The sequence below is a fragment of the Cladophialophora yegresii genome, assembly GCF_000585515.1.
Source record: "Cladophialophora yegresii CBS 114405 chromosome Unknown aczIN-supercont1.7, whole genome shotgun sequence".
Lineage (NCBI taxonomy): Eukaryota > Fungi > Ascomycota > Eurotiomycetes > Chaetothyriales > Herpotrichiellaceae > Cladophialophora > Cladophialophora yegresii.
The window spans coordinates 194,544-215,599 of record NW_006913051.1 but is presented as its reverse complement, the minus strand read 5'-3'; the positions used below and the strand labels follow the sequence as shown (position 1 = coordinate 215,599).

At 56.4% G+C, this 21,056-nt stretch overlaps 9 protein-coding genes across 9 annotated transcripts; 4 read left to right on the top strand and 5 right to left on the bottom strand.

Moving 5' to 3' along the window:
• Nucleotides 1–966: 966 nt before the first annotated feature.
• Nucleotides 967–1,883, top strand: A1O7_09216 (uncharacterized protein; the record flags this gene model as incomplete). Its single annotated transcript, XM_007763205.1, has 3 exons — nucleotides 967–1,339; nucleotides 1,392–1,553; nucleotides 1,603–1,883. The coding sequence occupies 3 exons, from the start codon at nucleotides 967–969 to the stop codon at nucleotides 1,881–1,883; spliced, it is 816 nt and encodes a 271-aa protein (XP_007761395.1).
• Nucleotides 1,884–2,063: 180 nt separating this feature from the next.
• Nucleotides 2,064–3,800, bottom strand: A1O7_09215 (AP endonuclease 1; the record flags this gene model as incomplete). Its single annotated transcript, XM_007763204.1, has 1 exon — nucleotides 2,064–3,800. One exon carries the CDS (start codon nucleotides 3,798–3,800, stop codon nucleotides 2,064–2,066), a length of 1,737 nt encoding a protein of 578 aa, XP_007761394.1.
• A 303-nt stretch (nucleotides 3,801–4,103) lies between these two features.
• On the top strand, nucleotides 4,104–5,990 carry A1O7_09214 (uncharacterized protein; the record flags this gene model as incomplete). Its single annotated transcript, XM_007763203.1, has 1 exon — nucleotides 4,104–5,990. One exon carries the CDS (start codon nucleotides 4,104–4,106, stop codon nucleotides 5,988–5,990), a length of 1,887 nt encoding a protein of 628 aa, XP_007761393.1.
• A 918-nt stretch (nucleotides 5,991–6,908) lies between these two features.
• Nucleotides 6,909–7,740, top strand: A1O7_09213 (uncharacterized protein; the record flags this gene model as incomplete). Its single annotated transcript, XM_007763202.1, has 2 exons — nucleotides 6,909–6,964; nucleotides 7,032–7,740. 2 exons carry the CDS (start codon nucleotides 6,909–6,911, stop codon nucleotides 7,738–7,740), a joined length of 765 nt encoding a protein of 254 aa, XP_007761392.1.
• Nucleotides 7,741–8,355: 615 nt separating this feature from the next.
• Nucleotides 8,356–10,038, bottom strand: A1O7_09212 (uncharacterized protein; the record flags this gene model as incomplete). The annotated part of the gene is made up of 1 exon (XM_007763201.1): nucleotides 8,356–10,038. One exon carries the CDS (start codon nucleotides 10,036–10,038, stop codon nucleotides 8,356–8,358), a length of 1,683 nt encoding a protein of 560 aa, XP_007761391.1.
• Nucleotides 10,039–10,972: 934 nt separating this feature from the next.
• Nucleotides 10,973–12,880, bottom strand: A1O7_09211 (uncharacterized protein; the record flags this gene model as incomplete). Its single annotated transcript, XM_007763200.1, has 1 exon — nucleotides 10,973–12,880. The coding sequence occupies one exon, from the start codon at nucleotides 12,878–12,880 to the stop codon at nucleotides 10,973–10,975; it is 1,908 nt and encodes a 635-aa protein (XP_007761390.1).
• Nucleotides 12,881–13,695: 815 nt separating this feature from the next.
• Nucleotides 13,696–15,165, bottom strand: A1O7_09210 (uncharacterized protein; the record flags this gene model as incomplete). Its single annotated transcript, XM_007763199.1, has 3 exons — nucleotides 13,696–13,837; nucleotides 13,933–13,962; nucleotides 14,018–15,165. 3 exons carry the CDS (start codon nucleotides 15,163–15,165, stop codon nucleotides 13,696–13,698), a joined length of 1,320 nt encoding a protein of 439 aa, XP_007761389.1.
• A 1,951-nt stretch (nucleotides 15,166–17,116) lies between these two features.
• Nucleotides 17,117–17,713, bottom strand: A1O7_09209 (uncharacterized protein; the record flags this gene model as incomplete). The annotated part of the gene is made up of 1 exon (XM_007763198.1): nucleotides 17,117–17,713. The coding sequence occupies one exon, from the start codon at nucleotides 17,711–17,713 to the stop codon at nucleotides 17,117–17,119; it is 597 nt and encodes a 198-aa protein (XP_007761388.1).
• A 2,602-nt stretch (nucleotides 17,714–20,315) lies between these two features.
• A1O7_09208 (uncharacterized protein) lies at nucleotides 20,316–21,050 on the top strand (the record flags this gene model as incomplete). The annotated part of the gene is made up of 1 exon (XM_007763197.1): nucleotides 20,316–21,050. One exon carries the CDS (start codon nucleotides 20,316–20,318, stop codon nucleotides 21,048–21,050), a length of 735 nt encoding a protein of 244 aa, XP_007761387.1.
• Nucleotides 21,051–21,056: the final 6 nt, after the last annotated feature.

Sequence of the window (21,056 nt, the reverse complement as noted above, 5' to 3'; positions counted from 1 at the left end):
CTACGCCATCGCCGCCGAAGCACTGCACCTTGGTCCGTCATCTCCAAGTCGCGTTCATACGAGTACCCCGTACTCGTACAGCTGCAGTAAGGAGAACCGCATCCAGATGCTGATCCCTTGGTCCAATCGAGTTCGGGCTAGTCGCACACGATCTTCAGAACTCAAACCCCTCTGCTCCTCTCCCGCACAAGATGCTGGGTCACACCATCGCGGCATGTCGTCACTGCGATGGTCAATTGCGGGGTCTGCTCCAAACATCGCACAGGCTCCCTTACAGCCGCGTTTGTGCATCTCAGCCATGGCACATGAAACTCAACGCTCCATAGCAAATGGAATGCGGTTTGGAATGCGTCGTCACGCTCACTGTGCGAAGTAGTACCGAGGCGCGACGTTCCCGGGATTCCTTACCCCCTCGACCAATACTGAGACGAGAAAATCACGATGCTTTTCCAGGTTCCAGGTTTCCTGTGCCTCCTGTCTGTGCGAGTCCAGCTTCCCAATACCTCGTCTTGTCTCACGCGGGGTCGATCACCGTGGTCATTGGTTGAGAGGGAAACTTACGTATGCTGTCCCTGGAATCGCGTCAACCCAAGCGTTGATTCTGCTGTTCCCCAAACACAACGTGAACAACAACAAATGGTTGGTCCTCGCTGGACTGTCTGTACTCTATGTCTATAAAATGGACGTGCCGCCCCTGGAAGTTGTTTCGCGTACGCTTACTTTAACAAAATCTTGCAACGTGCCTTTCTACATCTTGCCGAACGAAGTGAAGAAACCTTGAGCAAAATGTCTTATGACGACGACAACGTATGACAAGAAGCATGATCCCCAGCTGAGAGACATACTAACATGGATCTAGCGACGTGGTGCTGGCTACGGTGATGACAGCTACGGCGTATGCTGACCTGGCCCGACCCTTTTCCCCCTTCAGAAGGCTGACTCCCACCAAGTCGTCCGGCCGGGGTGATGACTCCTTTGGCACGGGTCGCAGAACAGGAGGTGGCTTGGGTCAGGATGATACCATCGGAGACTCATCTTACACTGGCGGTAGAACCACTGGAGACACCGAATACGGTGAGCCTAGACCCAAGGAGAAAAACGCGCTTCGAGCTGAACGACAGCACAGGCCTAGGCAGCGGCAGAACCGGGGCTCAAGCCGCTGGTGGGTTCGGAGAAAGCGATGACACATATGGCTCTGGCATCGGTGGCGATAACACAGGCCGTCGTGGAGACGACTTTGCCTCCTCTGGCCGTACCGGTGGCGGACTAGGCGCAGACGATACCTACGGAAACCCAACTTTGACCGGTGGCAGAAGCACGGGCCGGGACAACGAATACGGTGAGTGATCAATGGGTCCTGCAGATACCCCAGAACTAATCAGATGTCCTAGGCATGGGTAGTGGTCGATCCGGAGCTCAAGCTGCTGGTGGCTACGGCCAAGCCGATGATACCTACGGCTCGTCTGGTCGCACTGGTGGTGGCTTTGGTGATGACAGTACCCGTCTTCGTGGAGATGATTTCGATTCATCTCGCGGCACGGGCGGCGGACTTGGTATGTCGCTCCTACTCGTGCTCAATTTCCAACCACTGACATAAGCCAGGTCACGACGACACATACGGGGACTCGACCCGTACCGGCGGCATCGGTACAGGCCGCGACGACAACTATGGCGTCGGTACAGGCCGCACCGTTGAGCAAGAGCGTGGTGGCATTGGTGGGGACATCGGTGGGGAAAGCTATGATGATAACGAGCGCGGAGGCGGCAAGAAAGATTCTACCACAGGCAAGCTGCTCGAGAAGGCGGGCGGGCTGTTCAAGAGCAGTAAGATGGAAGAGCGCGGTGCAGAGAAACGACGCGAGGCAGGCGGCGGTGACTATTGAGACTGTAACGACCGCAGCAGCCGTGCTGCAGTCAGGGTCAGCAATGAGGGCCTTTTCATGTCTCTCCTGAGCTGCTGTTGCAACAAGGGTATCGCTGAACAATGGCTATATCCATAAACACATTATGACTTGTAAGACAATCGTGAGCAGAGTTAGCGATTCAAAACCCTCTCCGGCACTTCACTGTCGGTTCTCTTCGTCGCTCAAGTCGCTTATGTCAGTCAATGGCGAGTCTGGGGAGTCGCTCAGCTCAGACATCTCTGAGTCACTCAGGTCGCCTATCCCATTCGTCGCCTTTGCTGGACTTTTCTCCCGCTTCCCTTTGTTCTGCTTCGTGTTCTTCCCCGTGACACCCTCCTTCGCCGCGAACATGTCTTTCAAGCTCTTCTGCCCCTTTCCCTTCTCCTTTGCGAGGGCCTTCCGCTCTTTCTCGAGCCTCCGGCGTTCCTTGTCGGCCTTCTCCTTTGCGATCCTTTCAAACTGCGCCTGCATCTTCTCCCTCTCTTCCCTGCCTCGTTCAGCCAACTCGGCTTCTAGCCGCCGGAACTCGCCGCCCTTGGTGTCCATCCCAATCAGACTCTCGAGCAGCTTGATCTCCGTAGCCCAAATATTCTTGTCTTCAATCATTTTCTTGCCCTTGGGATCATCCGGGTCCGGCTTCTCACAGGGCGTCTCGAGGATGAGCGGCAGCCCCTGGAACCGCGGCTCGTTCATGACGTTGTGGAACGCGCCCAGACCCAGAAACCCCAGGCCGATGTTCTGATGCAGGTCTCGATGGCTGTTGAGTGGCATTTTCGAGTCATTCAGATGTAGAGCTTTGAGGTATCCGATGCCGACCGTCTGGTCGAACTCGTCTATCGTCTTCTGGAACGCCTCTGGCGAACGCAGATCGTAGCCCGCGGCAAAGGCGTGGCACGTGTCTATGCACACGCCGATGCGTGACTTGAACTCCGGCTTGATCTGCGCGATCACGTCTCGCAGGTCGGAGAAGCGGTTGCCGATCAACGTCCCGTGGCCCGCCATGTTCTCCAGTAGAGGCACGACGGTCTTGGTCTCGGCCAACGCGCGGTTGAGGTTGTCGGCCAGCCGCGTGATGGCGTCGCCGAGAGGGCTTTGTCCCGCGCCCCCAGGGTGGAAGTTGTAGTATCGAATACCCAGGGCCTCGCACCGATGCAGATCGTCAATGAACGCCGCGTACGACTGCTTCGCGGCATTTTTGTCCTCGGTCGCCAAGTTGACGAGGTACGATCCGTGAGGCACGATATGCTGCATGCCGTCGTACTTGTGCTCGAGCAGCGCCTTGCGGAATGCGTCCCTGTTCTCGTCCTTCAGCGCCGGGTTTTCCCACTTGCGCTGCGACTTCAAGAAGCACGCGAACGCGTTGCCGCCTATGTGCACGCAATTGGTGATCGCGTTCTCGACGCCCTTGGCTATGCTCGTGTGCGCGCCCACGTACATTTTCAGGCCCACGGTGCGGGCCGCGAGAGGCATGGCTTCGGCTTCCTTTTCTTCCTTGGTTTTGCGCTTGCGTTTGGGCTTGGGTGTGACGGCGGCCGCCTCGTCGTCCTCTCCTCCCTGCTCTGCGTCCAGGTTTGCCTCTGCAGCCGGGGCCTTCGCCTTGGTCTTGCGCTTGCGGATGCTGGTGCTGGTCGTGGACGGTGTCTCGGTGGCCTCGATCGTGATATCGGCTTCCTCGTCGATTTCTACTGTGCCGTTTGACTTCGCAGTCACTGTGGTCGAGACCTTTTCTTCTAACTCCACGTCCGTCTTCACACGTTTCCTGCTCCGGGGGTTCGGGCGACTTGCAAGCTCTTTGGTAGGACTACGTGCGCGCGGCTTGCGTTTCTTGCTGTCTGTCCGAGGTGCTTCTGCGGCCGACTCCTGCTCGTCGTCGACGACTTTGCGCCGAGGAGGCATTCCGACCGAGCAGAACTATGCCTCAGGGAAGAAAAGGAAGTGGTATCCCGGCAGGCAAGTGTTTCTTGGAGTCATGGACCTTCAATGACGAGTCCAAACTTTACGCGTTTCGCCGCTGTGGTGAGGAACGCGACCAAGCTGCACTTCAATGCCGAAAGGTCCGCCGTATAAATTATCTGCTTATGAGAGCAGCACCCCCCTCGTCTTGCACTTTGTCTTCTACCGTTTTCCACGAACACCCTCATCTTGAATCTGGGATAGATCTTCGCAACGCCTCGCTCCTCATGCCCTTGATCCTCCAAAATGGCGGACGAGGAACCCATGGAGGACACGTCTCAACTCTCAGACACCGACGCCAGCGACGATGAACCCCAGGATGTGCCCGTCGAAAGTCTAGTCGCCGGCAGAGAGCGGCGCAAGACAGCCGGCAACCGCTATGACAGGGACATGGTTCTGGAGGAGGCCGGGAACGCCGACGACCCCGACGAAGTCACGTTACTCTTCGCTGACGACCATGAGGAGGAAGATGATGAGTTCAGGAGCGACGCCGACGACGAGGACGCAGACATGTCGTCTAGTGACGACGAAGACCAGGGTCCCAATGCCGCTGCCGAGGATCTGGAGGGCGAGAAGGAGTTGCAAAACCAGGCGAAACAAGAGAGGGCCAAGAAGCGCAAGGCGGATCTAGCACTGACGAGCGTTGCGGGAGTGCGGAAGAAACTCAAGACCGATCCCACAAAGCCTGCCGCCCCGTCTGCCCCTCCGAAACCCTCAAAGAAAAAGGAACGAGTCACATGGGTCCACGATGAGACTTCCGGCCGAAGTTCCCTGCGTAAGCAGACGATCGCCCACCGGGAAGAGACCATTGCTCGCCTGAAGGAAAGCGAAGCCCAGAGCAAGAAGCTGAAAGCGTTGAAGGAAAAGCGCGACAGAGAACGAGCAAAGGATGCACCCAGAGAACTCACGCAAGCCGACCGACTGGCAGAGGCGGCGAGGGTGGAGCGCCAGAATGCCAAGAGCCTGAACCGGTGGGAGGCGATGGAAAGGAAGAGGCAAGAAGAACAAGCCGCGAAGCTGGCGGCCCTAAAAAACAGGAAGCTGGAGGGTCCTGTCATCAGCTGGTTGAGCCAAAAGGCGAAATGGATTCGGCCGGATCCCAGCAAAATTGCGACCAAAGATGCCACAAGCTCTGAGCAGCCTGGGCCGAAAAAGCGTGGACGGAAATCGAAAGCAGAGCTCGAATTGATTGCTGCAGAAAAGGCGGCAGAGTCGATAGGCACCATCCCAGTGACTCCGACGACTACGTCTATTTCGGAGCAACACAACCCTCCCGTCCAAGGTCCAGGGCCAGAGAAACAAACCCCTTCCATGCAAGGCCCAACGCCAGAGATGGTACCTGTGCCTGCCGCTTGTGCTGGCACTCCACAACCACAGGTTATGCCGCCTGCCTCAGTTGAACTCCAGGAATCTTTCCTGGTGGGTATACATGAATATGCCAATTTACAAACAGACAGCAACGCTTCAGAGAGTAAACCGGCCAGTCCTCTTCCACAGGAATTAGACGTGCAGCGGGACGCCGAAATGAAGGACGTGACCCAGCAAGATATAGAGAAACCCCTCAAATCCGCACTAAATCATGTTGGCTCGCAGACAGAGCCCCCACTGGCAGCTGTCCAGCCAGCACCGATGCAGACCATCTCAGGTGAGGAAGCGGAAGGCGTCACTATCAAGACCGAGGCACCGCTGGAGCAGACTCAACCGCCCACACCCACCCACGCACCTCTCGATCCAGGACAGCCCGCGCCAATACCTCTAATAGTCGAGCTTGTACCTGAACCGGAACCCCAAACTCCCCCAATTGAGGAAGACTCTACCCGCAACCTCGTCATCCTTGAGAAATTCGACGAGCTCTCCGGCGATGCTCGGCAGGATTACTCGTTTTTCCACAACAAAAAGGCCGCAGGGCGAACAGGAAGAGCACCCAAACAAAGCCAGGAGCTCTGCTTGATCACAGCTTTGCCCGTTCGGTACCGAGACCCCTCCACCGGCATCGCTTATGCCAACGCGGCCGCGTACAAGAAGCTCCAAGAGCTGAAAGAGCACAAATACGCATGGAGCAGCATGCTCGGGTGCTATGTTGGTCGAGAGAACGGCATCACGGCTCGTGGAGTGCCTGAGGGGTTTGTATGAGGGTTCAAAGCCTGATACTGTAGCATCGGTACTCCTTGTCTGCGACTGATGCCAACGGCCGAGACAAAGACATGCCGCCTGTTTTCAAAATCCACAACCATGACACAGTATTAGTATGCAAGATAATGCAAATACCCTTGTGGAGTACTGCGTACGAGTTAGGCTGAAGTCAACTCTTAACGCCGAGGCTGTGTCACCGTGCTAGGCAAAGATGCCGCAACCAGGAATCCGTTGAGCAAGCACCAAAGTACTCGTACTAGTGCTGTGGACTCAGACTCTGTTTGAGCCCAAGTCAGATAATCAATTAGTGGCTCGTGCCTGGACGATGCAGCCTCAGACCATCGCTCATCCCCCGTCGCATACCCGTCCTGCCTTGGCTGAATGCGGCTTAGGTGCTCGATAAGAGGCGCACTTATCGGTGTGCCCATGCCGGCTGATCGCCCAGTGGCCCCCCAATGCCGACTTGTTGGTGTCGCTTAACTAGCCACGGCGCCCGGAAAGTTGTTGCGGCAGGCCCACGCGCCTGGAACCGGGCAATGACACAGATCCACCTATCGTCATTCGTCGCGGGCGCAGTCTGGAATGCGAGGCAGGTCAGTTGCGGTGTACAATCATCCATCAGCTGCCCAACTCGATGCCATTCCCTTCTTCTCTTTTGACTGACTGACCGCCCACGCTGAATGGGTGATGGACCTTCCCACGTCCAAAATATCCCATGGCAAACATTTGTCGCCGAGAAAATTGAAGCGCCGGAGTGGTGAGGGTGACTCAGTTTCTGCCCCGCGAGCATTTGCTCCTGCCATTGATAAGAAGAGCAAGCCGCAAGACATGGCGGCCAGCTTCTTGCAGTTCTGGTGAGGCTCCCCAGAGCCGGTGTGTGCAATCTCACTGCAGCGCTGACAGAGGCATCACAGCGCCATGTGCGAGAAACAAATCATGACGCCCTGCAACTCGATCCTCTACTGCAGCGAGGCGTGAGTCAAAACATGCCTCTGCCTCAATTCACTCCTCGCTCACGCAGCACTAATACCTACCTCTCAGGTGCCGTCGCAAAGACGCTGCAAAACCCTTGTCGGCGTCTACTTTGTCTCTTGACTCCACCTCATCTCCGCCCTCTCTTCCCTCCTCACCTCGTCCGAACCTCTCCCAGCGCTCCAGTGCCCGTCCCGAGTATCAGTACCAGGACCTCTCGTCTGCCCGGATACCCGTCGACATCCACGACCACAAGTCAGATCTTGACCCCACCGAATGGAAGCCAAAATTACCACACCGCGGTGCCTCGACCAACTCCGAGGCCTTTCGCTATCTGAGTCGCTTCCATCATGCCCAGGCCGGTGGCTATGTGGATAACCTGGATCATGTTGTCAAACGCGGCGACCGTCCAGCCACGTTACGCCACAAGAGTACTCTGAGCATGTCGACCCTCACACCGGGCACCACAACTCCCAGCCTGGCCAACACGCCCACCACGACTGCCTCTAGCGTCGACAGTATGTACGAGTTCAACCTGCGCCCGCTGGCTCCGCGCTCCAACCCGCTGTACAGCACCAGTGCCGGGCACTCGCGTGGCATTGACCTGGTTACGCCGCACATTCCGCCGCCCGCCGTGGCTGTGGATGTTGTGGTGGCGGGCTCTGCTGGGACTCCCGGGACTCCGGCTGGGACGGTTCTCTGGGATAAAAAGGTCGTCGTGCCTGGCGCGACTCCAAAGGGTGAGGGATTGGGTGTTTTGTTCGGTAGGGACGGCTAGAGCGATCGAGCGTGAGCTCGAAGTCTTGGCAGACACACGAGCAGTAACGATGGTTGCGCGTTCGGCAGGGTAGGGCACGTGCCCAGTTTCCTTCTTTGACCAGGCAATAGACTACATGTAGTGATACCACGGTGACACCGGCAATAACAATAATATTGCTAGTGCTCAATCTCATTCCACAGTCACTGTAGCTGGGCTCAATCCGAGAACCGTTGATCCAGCAGCGAAGGGTCGGGCTCCGGTGCTCTTTATATTGATTGGTCACCATCACAAGCACCTGCGTGGCCTGTAGGCTCTTGAAGTTGATACATGCCTCTGCTCGGGCTCCTAGCCCGGACACACACACTCGAGTTCAATCCCATCAAATCCCAAAATGCTACGCTGATCGGATGCTTCGATATGTCATGTGTTCCCCCGTCGCTCTCGCAACTATGGCTGTCATATGTTTCCCCCTCGCCCAAAGACAGTCCGTACACCACATGACACGTCGTCGTTCTAATACCGGGCGTCGAGCTGTGTAGCCATACCTCCAAGCCGGCCAGGCAATGCTGCCATCATACCCATTAGCTCTACGTTCTACGCTCACGCTCTCGCTCGCGCTCACGCGCCCGCTTGTCAACTCGCCCACTTTTCCACCGGCCTCAGATAGACATGAACACCGCCCTTCGGCCTTGCGGTCACTCCACCTTTGACCTCGATCTCCTTCTCCGGATCGACGAGCTCAAATTCCCAGCTCCCGACGAACGCGGCCAGCAGACACGCGAACTCGGCGACCGCGAACTTGGCGCCAATGCAGCTGCGCGGGCCGTGCAGGAACGTGAGGAACGCATAGTTACTGACCGCGCCCCCCGCGTTGGCCTGACCGGGAGCGGTCCAGCGGTCCGGGTTGAACTCGCCGGCGTCGGCGCCCCACAGGGCGGTATTGTGGTTGACGGCCCAGGGGGACAGGATGATCTTGGTGCCCTGCGGCACGAAATGCCCCAGAAGCGTCGTGTCGTGGGCCGCGTCGCGCAGGGTCAGTGGCACGGGGGCCCACAGGCGCAGCGTCTCCTGGCAGACGGCGTGCAGGTAGGGCATGTTGTCGATGATGTCGGCGGTGATTTCAGTAGTATCAAAACTCTGTATGTGTTCGTGAACTTCGGCCCGTAGACGCGTCTGGATGTCCTTGCTCCGACAGAGCTGGTAGACCGCCCACTGGAACGCGGAAGCCGTGGTCTCGTGGCCCGCGGCTAGGAAAGTCATCATGTTGTTGACGAGGTCGTCGTCCGTGAACCCGCCGGACTCGAGCGCCACGGAGATGATGTCCGGCTGCATGGGCTCCTTGTTGGCGAGGCGTTGGCGCTTCTGCTCGATCAGCCGCCGGCACGTGTCCTTGGCCACGGTGGCCGCCGCTTGCACCTGGCTGTTGCGGTCCACGGGGAGGGCGTTGAGGAACCACGCCGGCAGGAAGAAGCCCAGGAGGCCCAAAATCTGCGCCGTGCGGTCGGGAGAGAACACGGCGCGGTAGACGCGGTTGAGCTCGTTCGTCGGGTCTTGGAGCGCGTGGAAGTCCTGGCCCATGCCCGCCACGCCGATGATGTCCAGTGTCGCCCGGCTGCCATATTCGCCGATCTCGAGGGCTGGAGGGGACGGTGGCGTCGTCGTCGGGTCAGTACCCGCGGACACAGAGGAGGAGGACAGTTTCTTCACCTCCTGCTGAATCGCACGAACCATCTCCTGCGACTTTGCCCAGAAGATCGGGTACAGCTCCTTGACGTGCCGGAAGTGGAACGCAGGAGACAAATTCTTGCGCTGCGTCTTGTGGTTGTCACCCTCGGCCAGGAGGACGCCCACGCCCAAGACCCGTCCGATGCCCGCGCGGAGCAGGTCTGGCTTGACGAACTCGTAGCTCTTGGTGGTCAACACCTCGGCCAGGCCTTTCGGGTTGGTGACCACCAAGCGCTCACGGTTCCATAGGTGCAGGTACCGGATCAGTCCGTCGTTGGGCATCTCGTTGGCCCACCGCCGCTGCGGTACTCCGGACGGTTCGGCCAGAAGGGTGCCCCAGTGGCCGAAGACAGGGCTCCCGCCCTTGACGGTCGGGAGGTGGCGCATCGGGCTCGTGTAGTGCGGGTAGATGAATACGCTGTAGAGGAAGTAGACGAGCCATTGTAGTGCGAATAGCGTGGATGCGGTCCACGAGTAGGACTGTCGAAGGGAGTATTGTGGCGTGAATTGGACGAGCAGGACGGCGCTTGCTATTGACGAGGCAGCCCAGAAGCTGTATGTGCTCAGAAAGGCTGGAAATTTGAACGGCATCTTTGCGATGCCTGAGGCGACTGGACTTGGGAGTGAAAGTGAAATTGTCGCCGAACAGTATCTGGGGTCTGTTTTATGTTCTTGAGAAGTCGGATGTCAAATTGTCGGAGAGATGGATCTGGATGCGACTGCAGCCTTGAGAGAGGGCTGTATCCAGTTGGCTAGCCACTTTCCGAGGCGGCGACTCGATCGCCCTCAATAGTCAGTGGACTGACACGCGGTATCAGGTCGAAGAATAAAATCTGAAGAGGTGTCTTGAAGCCGGCCAACTATCAATTGCAGACAAGAATATGGCGGTTGCACGAAGACACGAGGCAAGATATCAAAGTGCAGCACGCAGTATGTTAATGACACTGTGGTAAATGACCTTGTTCGGCCTCCCCGACGGGTTCGGGTCAATGAATGAATGACTGCCACCGCCACTACGAGTACGTACCACGCACCTTGCTAAGCGGCATTGTCTAGTGCATCATTGATGCGGCTAGTCCCAAGTGTCTGACCTCGATATCTCTGGCCTGGCCAATGCTTGCTAAGAGCAGCATGGGATCTGGCCCTTTTGCGTGTGTCTGACGGGAGAAATTCTCCAACCGAGGCATCTGCTCGTGATCTTTCCCAAACCTGGTGCAAGTCGCGAACTAATCGGCTGTTCCCGGTCCGCTGGAATACGAGATACGGCCTCCACTTCGGGTTGGACTAGCAGGGAATGCTTCTGGTGCTTGACTCAGAAACAGCATTGTTGCCCGCCACTCAAACGCACACGCTTGTCTTGAAAGGGCCTCGACCCCATATCCTGGCTAAGAGCGCCAGTGGCAGTGCGCGAGTCATGTTCAAGCATCATGCAACAGAAGAGAAATGCTTGTCATGTAGCTTGTGCAGTTGTCAGGTAGTTACGGGCCACACATACACACACCACTCCGTCTCGACCGCTTCAACCCTATGCAGTCCCACTGCTTCTTGTATAGCTGTACGTCCATATGTATAGCCCATTTTCGAGGCCCTCCAGCGTCAACTTATCTCCACTGCAAGTATATTTGACCACCACATCGGCCGTGTAAACCGAAGTCAGCGGCATGTCCACCTCGATCGGAGTGTCGTCCCCTAGTCCTTTGAGGACGGTAGCGGTGTTGTACTCTCCCGATCCCGTTATGTCGGTCCAGTGAAAGGAGTTGTCACCTGTCATCGCCACCGGACCCTGTGCCTTGCCGTTGATGTCGATATCAATGTGAACTTCATATCCAGAAGCAGAGCCATCGTAGCTTATAGTCGTGTGATCAAACGACATGGAGGCCGTCGAGGCAGCTTCATCGTAGACAAAGGTCGAGGAGCCGTCCAGCTTGAGATTTGTTACAGTAGCATCAGCAGAAGTTTTTGCGAGAGCGGTCTGGATTGCGGCCTTGAGGCTGTCGAGATCCAGGTTCCATGTGCCGGCGAGACATGTGTCGGACTCATCGGACTCACATGACTCTTGGCGTACACCGAGGAGGCTGCGACGCGACGGGGTGCACGGACATTTCTTGCTTGATTGCCTGGCAACTTTCAGCACCGGTTTGGGAGGGTCAGTGCCATCGGTAGACACAAAGAGAAAGACGTAATCTTGCGGACCCGAGCCGCAGCCGACCGTGACCTTTTTCGAGGTTCCCGCGTCCAATTTGGTCCACTTCTTGGCCGTCTTTGCTCGATAGAAAATCGTTGTGCCTGCACCCTGGCTGGACGCACTGATGGCGTATGTGACCTGGTTCTTCGTATCCGGCGCCTGCAGGGAGAGGTCAAGACGCATGAAGCCAAAGGAGACGAGCTTGCTGGCGGTCCAGGTGGCCGGAGCAGCGTTTGCGCCCAGCTTCACGGTCTTCGTCTCCTGATATCCCTGTTTATAGACTGGAAATACCGCTGCCTTGACGTCAGCATCTCGCCTCAGCTTGATCACGCCATCTACAAAGCGCTGTGCAAATTCTCGAAATTGATCCGGAGTGAAGCCGTCGCCAGCCACGCGAGCTTGTTCAGCCTGTTCGGTTGAGCTCATCTCTTGCTGAGAGAGGAAGCTGTGGATGTTCGCCAAGTCCTGCCTGCTCTGGGTCGGCCGGGTGTACATGTCGAGAAAGAATAGCTCGGCGCTATAGCCCTGGTTGTACAAAGGTACCGTAGGTTTGTATGTCTGGAACCAGCCTTGGATGTTCAGATCCGGGTGATCAGAGTCGAAATAGATCTTCAACGTCGGATCTAGCGGCTCAGGAAACAGTGCGCTTGCGAAAAAGGAAGGCCCTCCCTCGTCCCACCATTGGTTCCAGGGATTGGCAGCCTGCGCGTCTTGCGCGTTGGTGCTCATCAACACGCAATGGTAGAGCTCATGGGCGGTTGTCCGGGCCCATTTGTTATAGTCGGGCTGGAACCCGTCCCTCCAGTTGGCGATGAGGACGCTGAATTTACGTTGAGCTGCAGTGGTGCCCTTTTGCATCCATGTGTCACCCCACCCATCGGGCAGTGAGGCTGCTGGAATGAAGACTAGGTTTGTGCTTAGTGGAGTATCTTTCAGAAAACCTCCATAGGCTTTGACAGCCTTCTGGATGCCATCGTTGATGCTCTTCAAGTGGAGCTGCGCCTTGTCACCATACACCACCGCAGTGTCCGGACCTTTCACCCAATGATAGGTCGACACCTTGAGGTTGCCTTGCGTGACAGAGTTTTCCGGCACCGCGACACAGGGGAGACTGCCGGACGGAAAATGGGTCTGCTGCGAGCCAGCAATGAGAGGATAGCAGTTTGTCGTTGCAGCTCTAGGAGCCGGCGATGACAGCACAAGGCTGTTGAAGGCGCAGAAGATGACACTGAGACAGAATCTATACATGGTAAGAAACATCGGCGGAGGTTTCCAAAGTAAAGCTGGTCGATGGTGGGTGAACAGGAAAGAGCAGTTTCCCATCTACTTTCTATTCTATATCTTCATGGTCAACACCTCGACACAAGGTACTCACTGGGATTCGTTGCTGTATCGTGCCTCTTGCAAACCTTAATCTGCATGAGCTGAGAAAGGGGCCGAACTCTCGATCACCCAGAACTCGACATCTTTCCGTGTCAACGACACAGCCTCTTCCCAACGCTGCCACGTGTGCAGCACAAAGCCATAAGGCAGACTCGACGGCGGCAGCAATACGAACGAAGAGTCGACTTGGACGCTGGGCAGTCTCAAGTTCCGACCCAGACTGGTCGAGGAGGATCTTCCGCGAACCATAGTGGCGGAGACAGCAAGAGACGACAGGATGACTCCAGTTGGCTGCAGTCATTTGCAGTGAAGGCCAAGGCGAGATAAGCGAGAACGCGAGCTGGGCCGGGCTTTTGCACAGGAATACGAGGGACACGGCCAACGGGTGGAATAAGGCGCTGCGCCTCCACCCTCCCGGCTGTACTGTGTAGAGACCGCCGTCTTTCACCAGTATCTGCCTAGAAGAAATGGTTGTTGGTTTTTCCGAGAGGATGACACGAAGTCCATTTGCAGTGGAGGCACAAGCGAGGACGATATGGGGAAATGAAAGGTGACAGTGAAATGAAAGTGAGAAGGGAGTCGCTCTTGGCGCGACAAATTGCCGAGCTTTTCAAGCTCTAACGGGACTGCGGCACTTTGCTCACTCGCTTCTCTCCGTCCCTTTCGTCCTCAAAGCTTTGCTAATTGGGTTGCTTCAAACCCACCTCCATGACGGCGAGGACGTTCCCTGGTATTCTCCGGATACTGCGCAGTTCCAATCTCTCATCGGCCTGTTCGATTAACGACTGCCAGCCCTCTTCCTCCCTCTCCAGGCTGTTGAAGCTGTAATTATTGATGTTAGTATCAAAAACAAGGTGAATCAAATGCGAGAGTCTTGAGTTTTGATCCTTGGGGCACAGCATTCGGGTAACTCTCACCTAAGCATCATCTCCATGTCCAGCATTCTGCTCCAGGCACCCCGTTAGTACTGCTCTGCGAACATTCTCAAGGACAGATCCTCACCTTGCGCGCTGTTCCTCAACGCTGCTCAGGACACCCACCTCGGGCATAACTTCGTCTACAATGATGATCCTGCTATTCGGCCCCATCGCGGCCACGAGGTGTCCCAGTATCTGCGCCGCATACTTGTCCGAATAGTCATGGCAGATGAACCGGAGGAGGTAGACACTGGCGTTCTTCACAGGCTGCGCGGTGAAGAAGTTGTGCGCCTGGAACTTGATGCGATCAATGTCCTTGTCATTGGCGCGCTCCCTTTGCGCCTGCGCAACCACCTTCTCCAGGTCCTGCACGATAAAGTCGAGGTGCGGAGCCACCGTTGCGATTTCTGAACAGCAGTGACCGAAACCGCCGCCCACGTCGACGACCAGCCCCTTGCCCAGGCCCTGCCAGTCGAACGCGTCGACGACGTTCTTGGTACTGAAGCTCTCTCCTGACGCCATATACCGCATGCACCCCATGAACCGCTGCATCCTGGCGGGCTGATGCTCGAAGTATTCGAACATGGGCAGGTCGGTGTTGTGGCCCAAGTTCCAGCACGTTTCGTTCTTCTCCGCGCTGCCTGGGTACTTCTCTACAGCTTCGACCATCTTTGGCCCGCCCGCGAATGACTCTCCCGTGACGTACCCGATTGTGTCCCGGAAGTCGGGCATCAGCAACATCTTAGAAATGGCCGTGTGGGTGACATGGCCGGGCCGCGTCTGGCGGAACCAACCCTTGGTGGCCGCGAACTTCAACACCCGAGCACACTGATTTGAAACCACGCCAGCCTTGGCAGCAAGGTCCTTGTAGCTGATGTCCCCATCCACAGGGACGTGCTCCGCCAAGCGAAAGTGATGGATGTATTGAAGGCAGGCAGACATGAAGTGGCCAATGGTGCCCGTCAGCGCCGCGTCTGCAGGCCCAGCAGCCAGCTGCGCGAGGGTCGTGGCCGCGACTTGGAGCCGCGTCCTCGCCTTTCTGATATCCTCGTTCAAGCGTGGGAAGGTGTCAACACCGGGAGGTCCCGTGCCAGGGAAGAACGGGTACGCATCGGCCGCGAGGGACGGGGAAGGAAGAGCATTGCGCGCCAGGTGGTCGATTATGATCCTGCAGTCGGCCTGCACCTGCTGTGCGAGTTCCAGGAGGGTTGGATTCGGATCTTGGTGGGCCATGGTGGAGGCACCTCGTGGATGATGTTCGCTACGACGCCGCTCTGGAAGAGGATACACCTCACGTTATAAATCCTTGTCTTGGATACTGCTTGCGGCCTGCTGCCTACTGACTTGGTATAGTTTACCGATTACACGCCCCCATTAGCCGATCCTCCTTTGTCTCACCATTTAATCCCACGGACTGTACTGTCAGCTTCACCGACTCGCGAACGCAGGCACGCCATCATACGAAGGGCGGCCTAAGGGGGTTTACCCAGTACTGTATATATACGGAGTACGAGCAAGATGGACCTACAAAAGGTAACTCGCCTACATGAACATCGCCGAGCACGCTTCTCTGTTATGGAGACCCTGCCGGTGAGCCAATCGACGGATGCCTGCGCCCTCGCCTGTTCCCGTCTGTGAATCCAGCTGCGCCTTATGATAGCCGCGGAGACTTCGTGGTGTGTGGACCGTTGACCACTCCGAAGCGAACATCTCATCCGTACTTTTGGAGTGAGTGGATACATACGTATGTGCACAACACGGCATATCACGGCATATCACACACGGTACACAAGGCCCTTTCTGTGTTGAAGGGAGCAATCCCGCGCGTAATCCGGGCTCACTGGGGGAAGTGTATATACACGCGCGTACATACTATCTATATAGACAAAATATGATGCATGAAATACGATCTATCCGAACCGGGGATAGACAAAGGTACGTAGGTAGAGGTCATCACAACGGCCTGGTAAGGGGATGGATGTAAGCTGAGCTTATTGATAACTAATCTCGCCGGCAGGCAAGGTAACCATAGTATGTGGAGGAGCGACTGGCCAAAGGGGCTATAGTACACGGATGCGAGATTTGTCAAACAAAGGTAACTGACTCGAGAGGTGGACTCCTTGGATTGCAGTCAATTGACTCTTGAATCACTCACCAGCCTACTACAGTACCAGGGGAGCACGGGGCATGGATGAAGGTGGAGATGTCAGTGGTCAGTTCTCATCTCAGGTACATCGGGGGATCGGTGTCGATATTAGACCCGGTGCCGGTCCATGTACTGTGCTTGATCAGAGCACCGAGTCATATCGCATCGCATCACATCGCATCGCGTCTCGTACGTACAGGAAATCGGCAACGGACTTGAATTCATCACTTTGCTACACCGCTAGTACCCGGCCTCGGGACGCATGTTGCAGCCCGGGCAATGTAGCAGAGCATCTTCTACTCCGACTCCGACTCCGACTCCGACTCCCACTTCCCTTCGCGCTCGCTTCTCAAGCTGGCATCTCATGGTACCAGTGGCTGTTCCACGTCCCGCTCCCCATTGCGTTCCCAAGCTGGCGTCCGAGCCACGACTTTGGGTCAGCGATGAGGGTTGGAAATGACAGCCACTGTACAGAGTATTGCTGCTCGCTATCCAGACCTCGTCCTCACATGTGGAAGGATCGGCCGGTTCCTCGGCATCGAGATCCCTGTTAGTGGGCTCCAATTCCCAAGACGGCTCCTTGATCTCAGCGCAGAGGGGTATATGGTTGACTCGTCTCGAATCTCCGTGCCATTCACACTTAGTTGGGGCGGTATCGCTGGCGTGGTGTCCACCGGGCGAATGGCGGAGGGTGGCCGCCGTGTCCAGTCCCGTCTCCTAAAATGTGGGTGTTCCGAAGGCGCTGTGCTCAGTGAGCGGACCAGTCACTTTCCTTGAAGAGTTTCGGCAGCACCTGTTGTACTATCCATACAGAATCCGACAGCGGGCGAGGGGCGGACGGTACCACGCCCCTCGGACTCGGGTTGACTGCTGGGCCTTCCGCATGGCCCTGACACCATCAGTCGCTCAGCACGATAGTTATAAGCTGCTCGCGAAAGATACTGCGTTTATTTCCAACTGACTTGCTGTCCTGCCACTGATACGCATGGTAAGCGATTATTGACAATGGTGAACACCAAACGGCACGGTCTTTCCAGTCTAGCCGAAGATGTCTGCATCCTTGGAAAGCTGCGACGCATCCGCGGCTGCCGCAGGATAAAAGGTCCGACACTTCGTGCATATAGTCAGATTAGCCGTCGGGCCTCTCCTGTGATAAGCGGCAAGTTGAGCTCGGAGTTCCTCCACCTCGCGCTGGAGCCCGCGCACCTCTTCCTTCCTCTTCTGCCTGAAATTGCTTTGGGCTTTGCGATTCTGCTCGCGTCGCCGATGTCTTCGATCCACTGTATTTACACCGGCCGGCGTGGTGGCAGGGACTTCTGATGCGGTGCCCTCTGCGATCCAGAAGTCGTCCGACTGCACGCTGCTGGCATAATTGACTGACGACTGGCTGGAGGTGAAGTCATGCCCGATAGGATAAGAAAAGATGTCTTGTGCCATCTTTATATCACGTTGCTTGCGCGGGTGGCTGGCGTCTAGCAGGGGCGACCGAGATGGCGAACCCGGCTCGAGGAAAAGATCCAAGACATCCCTAGAGCTGTTTTCCTGCTGCGCCTGTGACAGGAAAGCCCAGGCGTATGAAGCAGGGTTAACTTCCGGCGGGAACACCAATTCCAGATTCTGATCGACTCTTTGCATATTTGCAATTGATTGTGAAGATGAGGTTCCGATGTGTCGAGCACAGCGGCTTGTGTTGACGAGGTCTGCTGACTGATGGTGACTTCGTGTCGAGCTCGATCTGGTCAGCGTGGCGCAGGTTGTGGGTGTTGTAAATGATTCAATGGTCGGCGAGTGTCCAATGTATTATACAATTCAGGAGACGGTCCTGTTGTTCTCTTAACGAGGCTGACTTGGATACGGAGTACAGACCTCTGCGAATGATGACGCAGGTCGATCGTGACAGTCTGCATTGTCCGAGTCGCTGTGGGCAAGGTGTCTAGCAGACTCAAATCCGGGCATAACGTCAGGGTCCAGCATGGCGGGCCTGGGACCGCACGAAGGAACACGTGTGTAGAGGTACTTGTGCTCTGACAAAGCAGGGAGGGCACAAGCACCAGGAAAGGGACACGGTAAATTGAGCTTGCGCTGGAGCACCTTACGGACACCACTTACCGGCTGTAGTAAGACGTCGAAGAGGCAGATGTTCTGACTGGCTAGAGTGATGAGGAGCGGTCAAGTCTGCTCGCCTACGGCAGGAGGCTTCGGAGAATGCGCTGGGGGAAGAGGTGCATCGTGCTGCCACAGTAACGTTAGCATCAACTGGTCGAGGCGGAGCTTGGGACGGGCTGCAGCCGCAAGCCTGCGTGAATACTGCGGGATTAGGCCAGAAAGGACGCCAGTGGTGGGCAATGGTTGGTGGCAGCCAACGAGTATGACGGACTCGGTCTTGGATACTTAGAGGCCATGCCGGAATGGGGTGGTGGGGTCCTGCTTATACGAACAGCTTTCGAGTTCTCCTCGATTTGCGTCCTGTCGTCAGGTAGATTCCGTGTCTTGGTCCCGTGTGTGATCTGATATCCGATGGAATCCGCTGATTGGAGAATCTAACTGGAGGGAGCAGGAAGGGGAATGATTGCTGGTATAGTTTCAACCATGGTCACCGGAAAACCCCCCTTTTCCAGAACAAGCGGGTTACTCATCATGGCTCCTCCTTGACCTGTGTCCCCCACAAACTGCATCTTGTTTCGTTTGCTTGGCGTCCCTCTGTAATTGTGGTCAGGCCAATGGAACCGACTCTGCAAATAGCGCACGAGGTCACCGCTGCCCTTTGCTAGCTCTGGAGCCTCGTCGGCGCGCCCCGGTCGGGACCGAATGACGTTGGAACATCGGTGGACATTCAACGTCGACCCGCTCGTTGACGGCAGTATTTGGATTTCCCCAGTATTCTGCAAGCTGACGCAGCTGAAACTGGAAGGCACACTGGTGGGAGACTTTGTCTTCAGATGTTGAGGAGCGCAGCAACCCTGGTTCCTGAATCCAAGCCTTGCGCTATGGCCCACTGGTGGAGCTTCCGACATCTGATGTGGCGCGATTACCTATGCCTTGTGGGCCCTTCCATGCGTCCTTCTCTGCACTATTTCCCTCGAAAGCACTGACAATCCACAAGGATTGGATGGCATCAGTCTCTGAGATTTGAGATCTACCTTCAAGGAAGATACAGCTCCACCCTTGCCAGCCTTGTCGAGAAGACGTTGATAAACCCCTATGATGTCCGTCTTCTCTGCCTTCTACAACATCTCCTTGCGCCATCGACATTCGACATTCGACATAGTGAGCAACATCCCGTCCTTCCAAACACCACTTCACGAGATGCATCTTCCCGACGGCTATGTGGCCGAGACACATTGGTCATGGTCTGGCGCGAACCCGTTGTTGTGGTCGCAAGATACCTCTTCTTCAGAATGGGAAGACCTTAGTAACACCTACCTCTTCCCCATGGCGTCGCCGAGATCACTTCCTCGCAGCCGGTCAAGTCGAGGGCCATTGGCAGCGTTGCTGTCCCGAGAGCGTGTCTCCGCCACCTGTGAGGCCCGTGCCGACTCTTGCCACGATACAGCCGCAGAAGCAGAGACTGATGACAGCATGGGGAATTACGCATCTGCGGAACCGGCCACAACCACCCCTACACCGAACCGCACGGCAGCCAACTCGCGGAAACGTCGCCGTCAGAGAGCTCCAGTTCACACTGTGAAATGGCGGTCCACAGACGTGACCGACGCGGAGCCGGATATGTCTTGGGAGGCACGCCAGAGATATGAACAGCGGTTCCCGGTCACCGAAAGTCGACAAGAGTCAGAATATCAGTCAGACGTAGAAGAGAAAGACTGCTCTTGTACAGAATGCAAGTCACGGCGGTGGAGAAGAGAAGATTGGATGTACGACGGTATCGAATGCATGAGAGCCATGGGCGTCGTGCAAGGCGCATAGACTGTACTGTGGTAGAGACGAGCGTGCGACTGGTGGGAATTTGAGGAGATGCAGGCCGGGCCGAAGTTTTTCCGTCTTGGCGCTAACCGTTCGTGGCCATTTTTGATCTTGTGAGGCGAAAGTCCATGTTTGCAGACGAGTCCTTGCCCTGACTTTGGATGTCATAGCGAGTATTGTATCATAGTACATACCGACTTCCTCATAACACAGTCTTGGTCTTCGTGCCTTGGATAAGACTGATGCGTCCGTTTTTCACTCGCTCGCGCGTTGACCTAATCACCACCCAATCAGTTTCACCACCCTCCTTAGAACCATGGAACTGCCGAAATCTCTATACTGGGATCCCACGACCTATCCGTCGCTGTCCGACGAAGAGGCCGGACACGTCCGCCAAATATACACCTTCACAGAACAATACTTCCAGGATCCGCGCTTCGACGCTTCTCATGACTTTGCGCACGTGAGACGCGTCGTCACCAACGCTCTTGCCATTCTTAAGAAGGTAGAAGACCAGCGCAAAAGACAGGCCCTCCCGGCTTTAAATCCCTTGAGTGTCATTCTGGGAGCGTTGCTGCATGACGTCGAGGACAAGAAGTATGTCGCTGTGAGCACGGAACAGCAGGCGGGGTCGTTGCGCAAGGCGGTCACCCAGGTGGGACTGTCGGAGTCTTACGCCGAGCACATCCAACTGTTGGTCGACGGCGTGTCGTATTCCTCTGAAGTGAAGGATCCGGAGCGCGTAGAGAAGCTCATCGAGCTGATACCGGAACTGGCTGTGGTGCAAGATGCTGACCGGCTCGACGCGATGGGGGCTATCGGTATTGGGCGGTGCTTCACCTTTGGAGGGGCAAAGGGCGCGCGGAGCCTGGAAGATTCCATCCAGCATTTCGAGGACAAGTTGCTGAAGCTCGAGGGGATGATGAAGACCGATGCGGGGCGAGCCATGGCGAAGGAGAGATCGAGCAGGATTCGAGACTTCATGGGCTGGTGGAAAGACGAGGTCGAAGTGGCGGACAAGAAGGGTAGACAGCCCGATTTCGATACTTGATCTTTG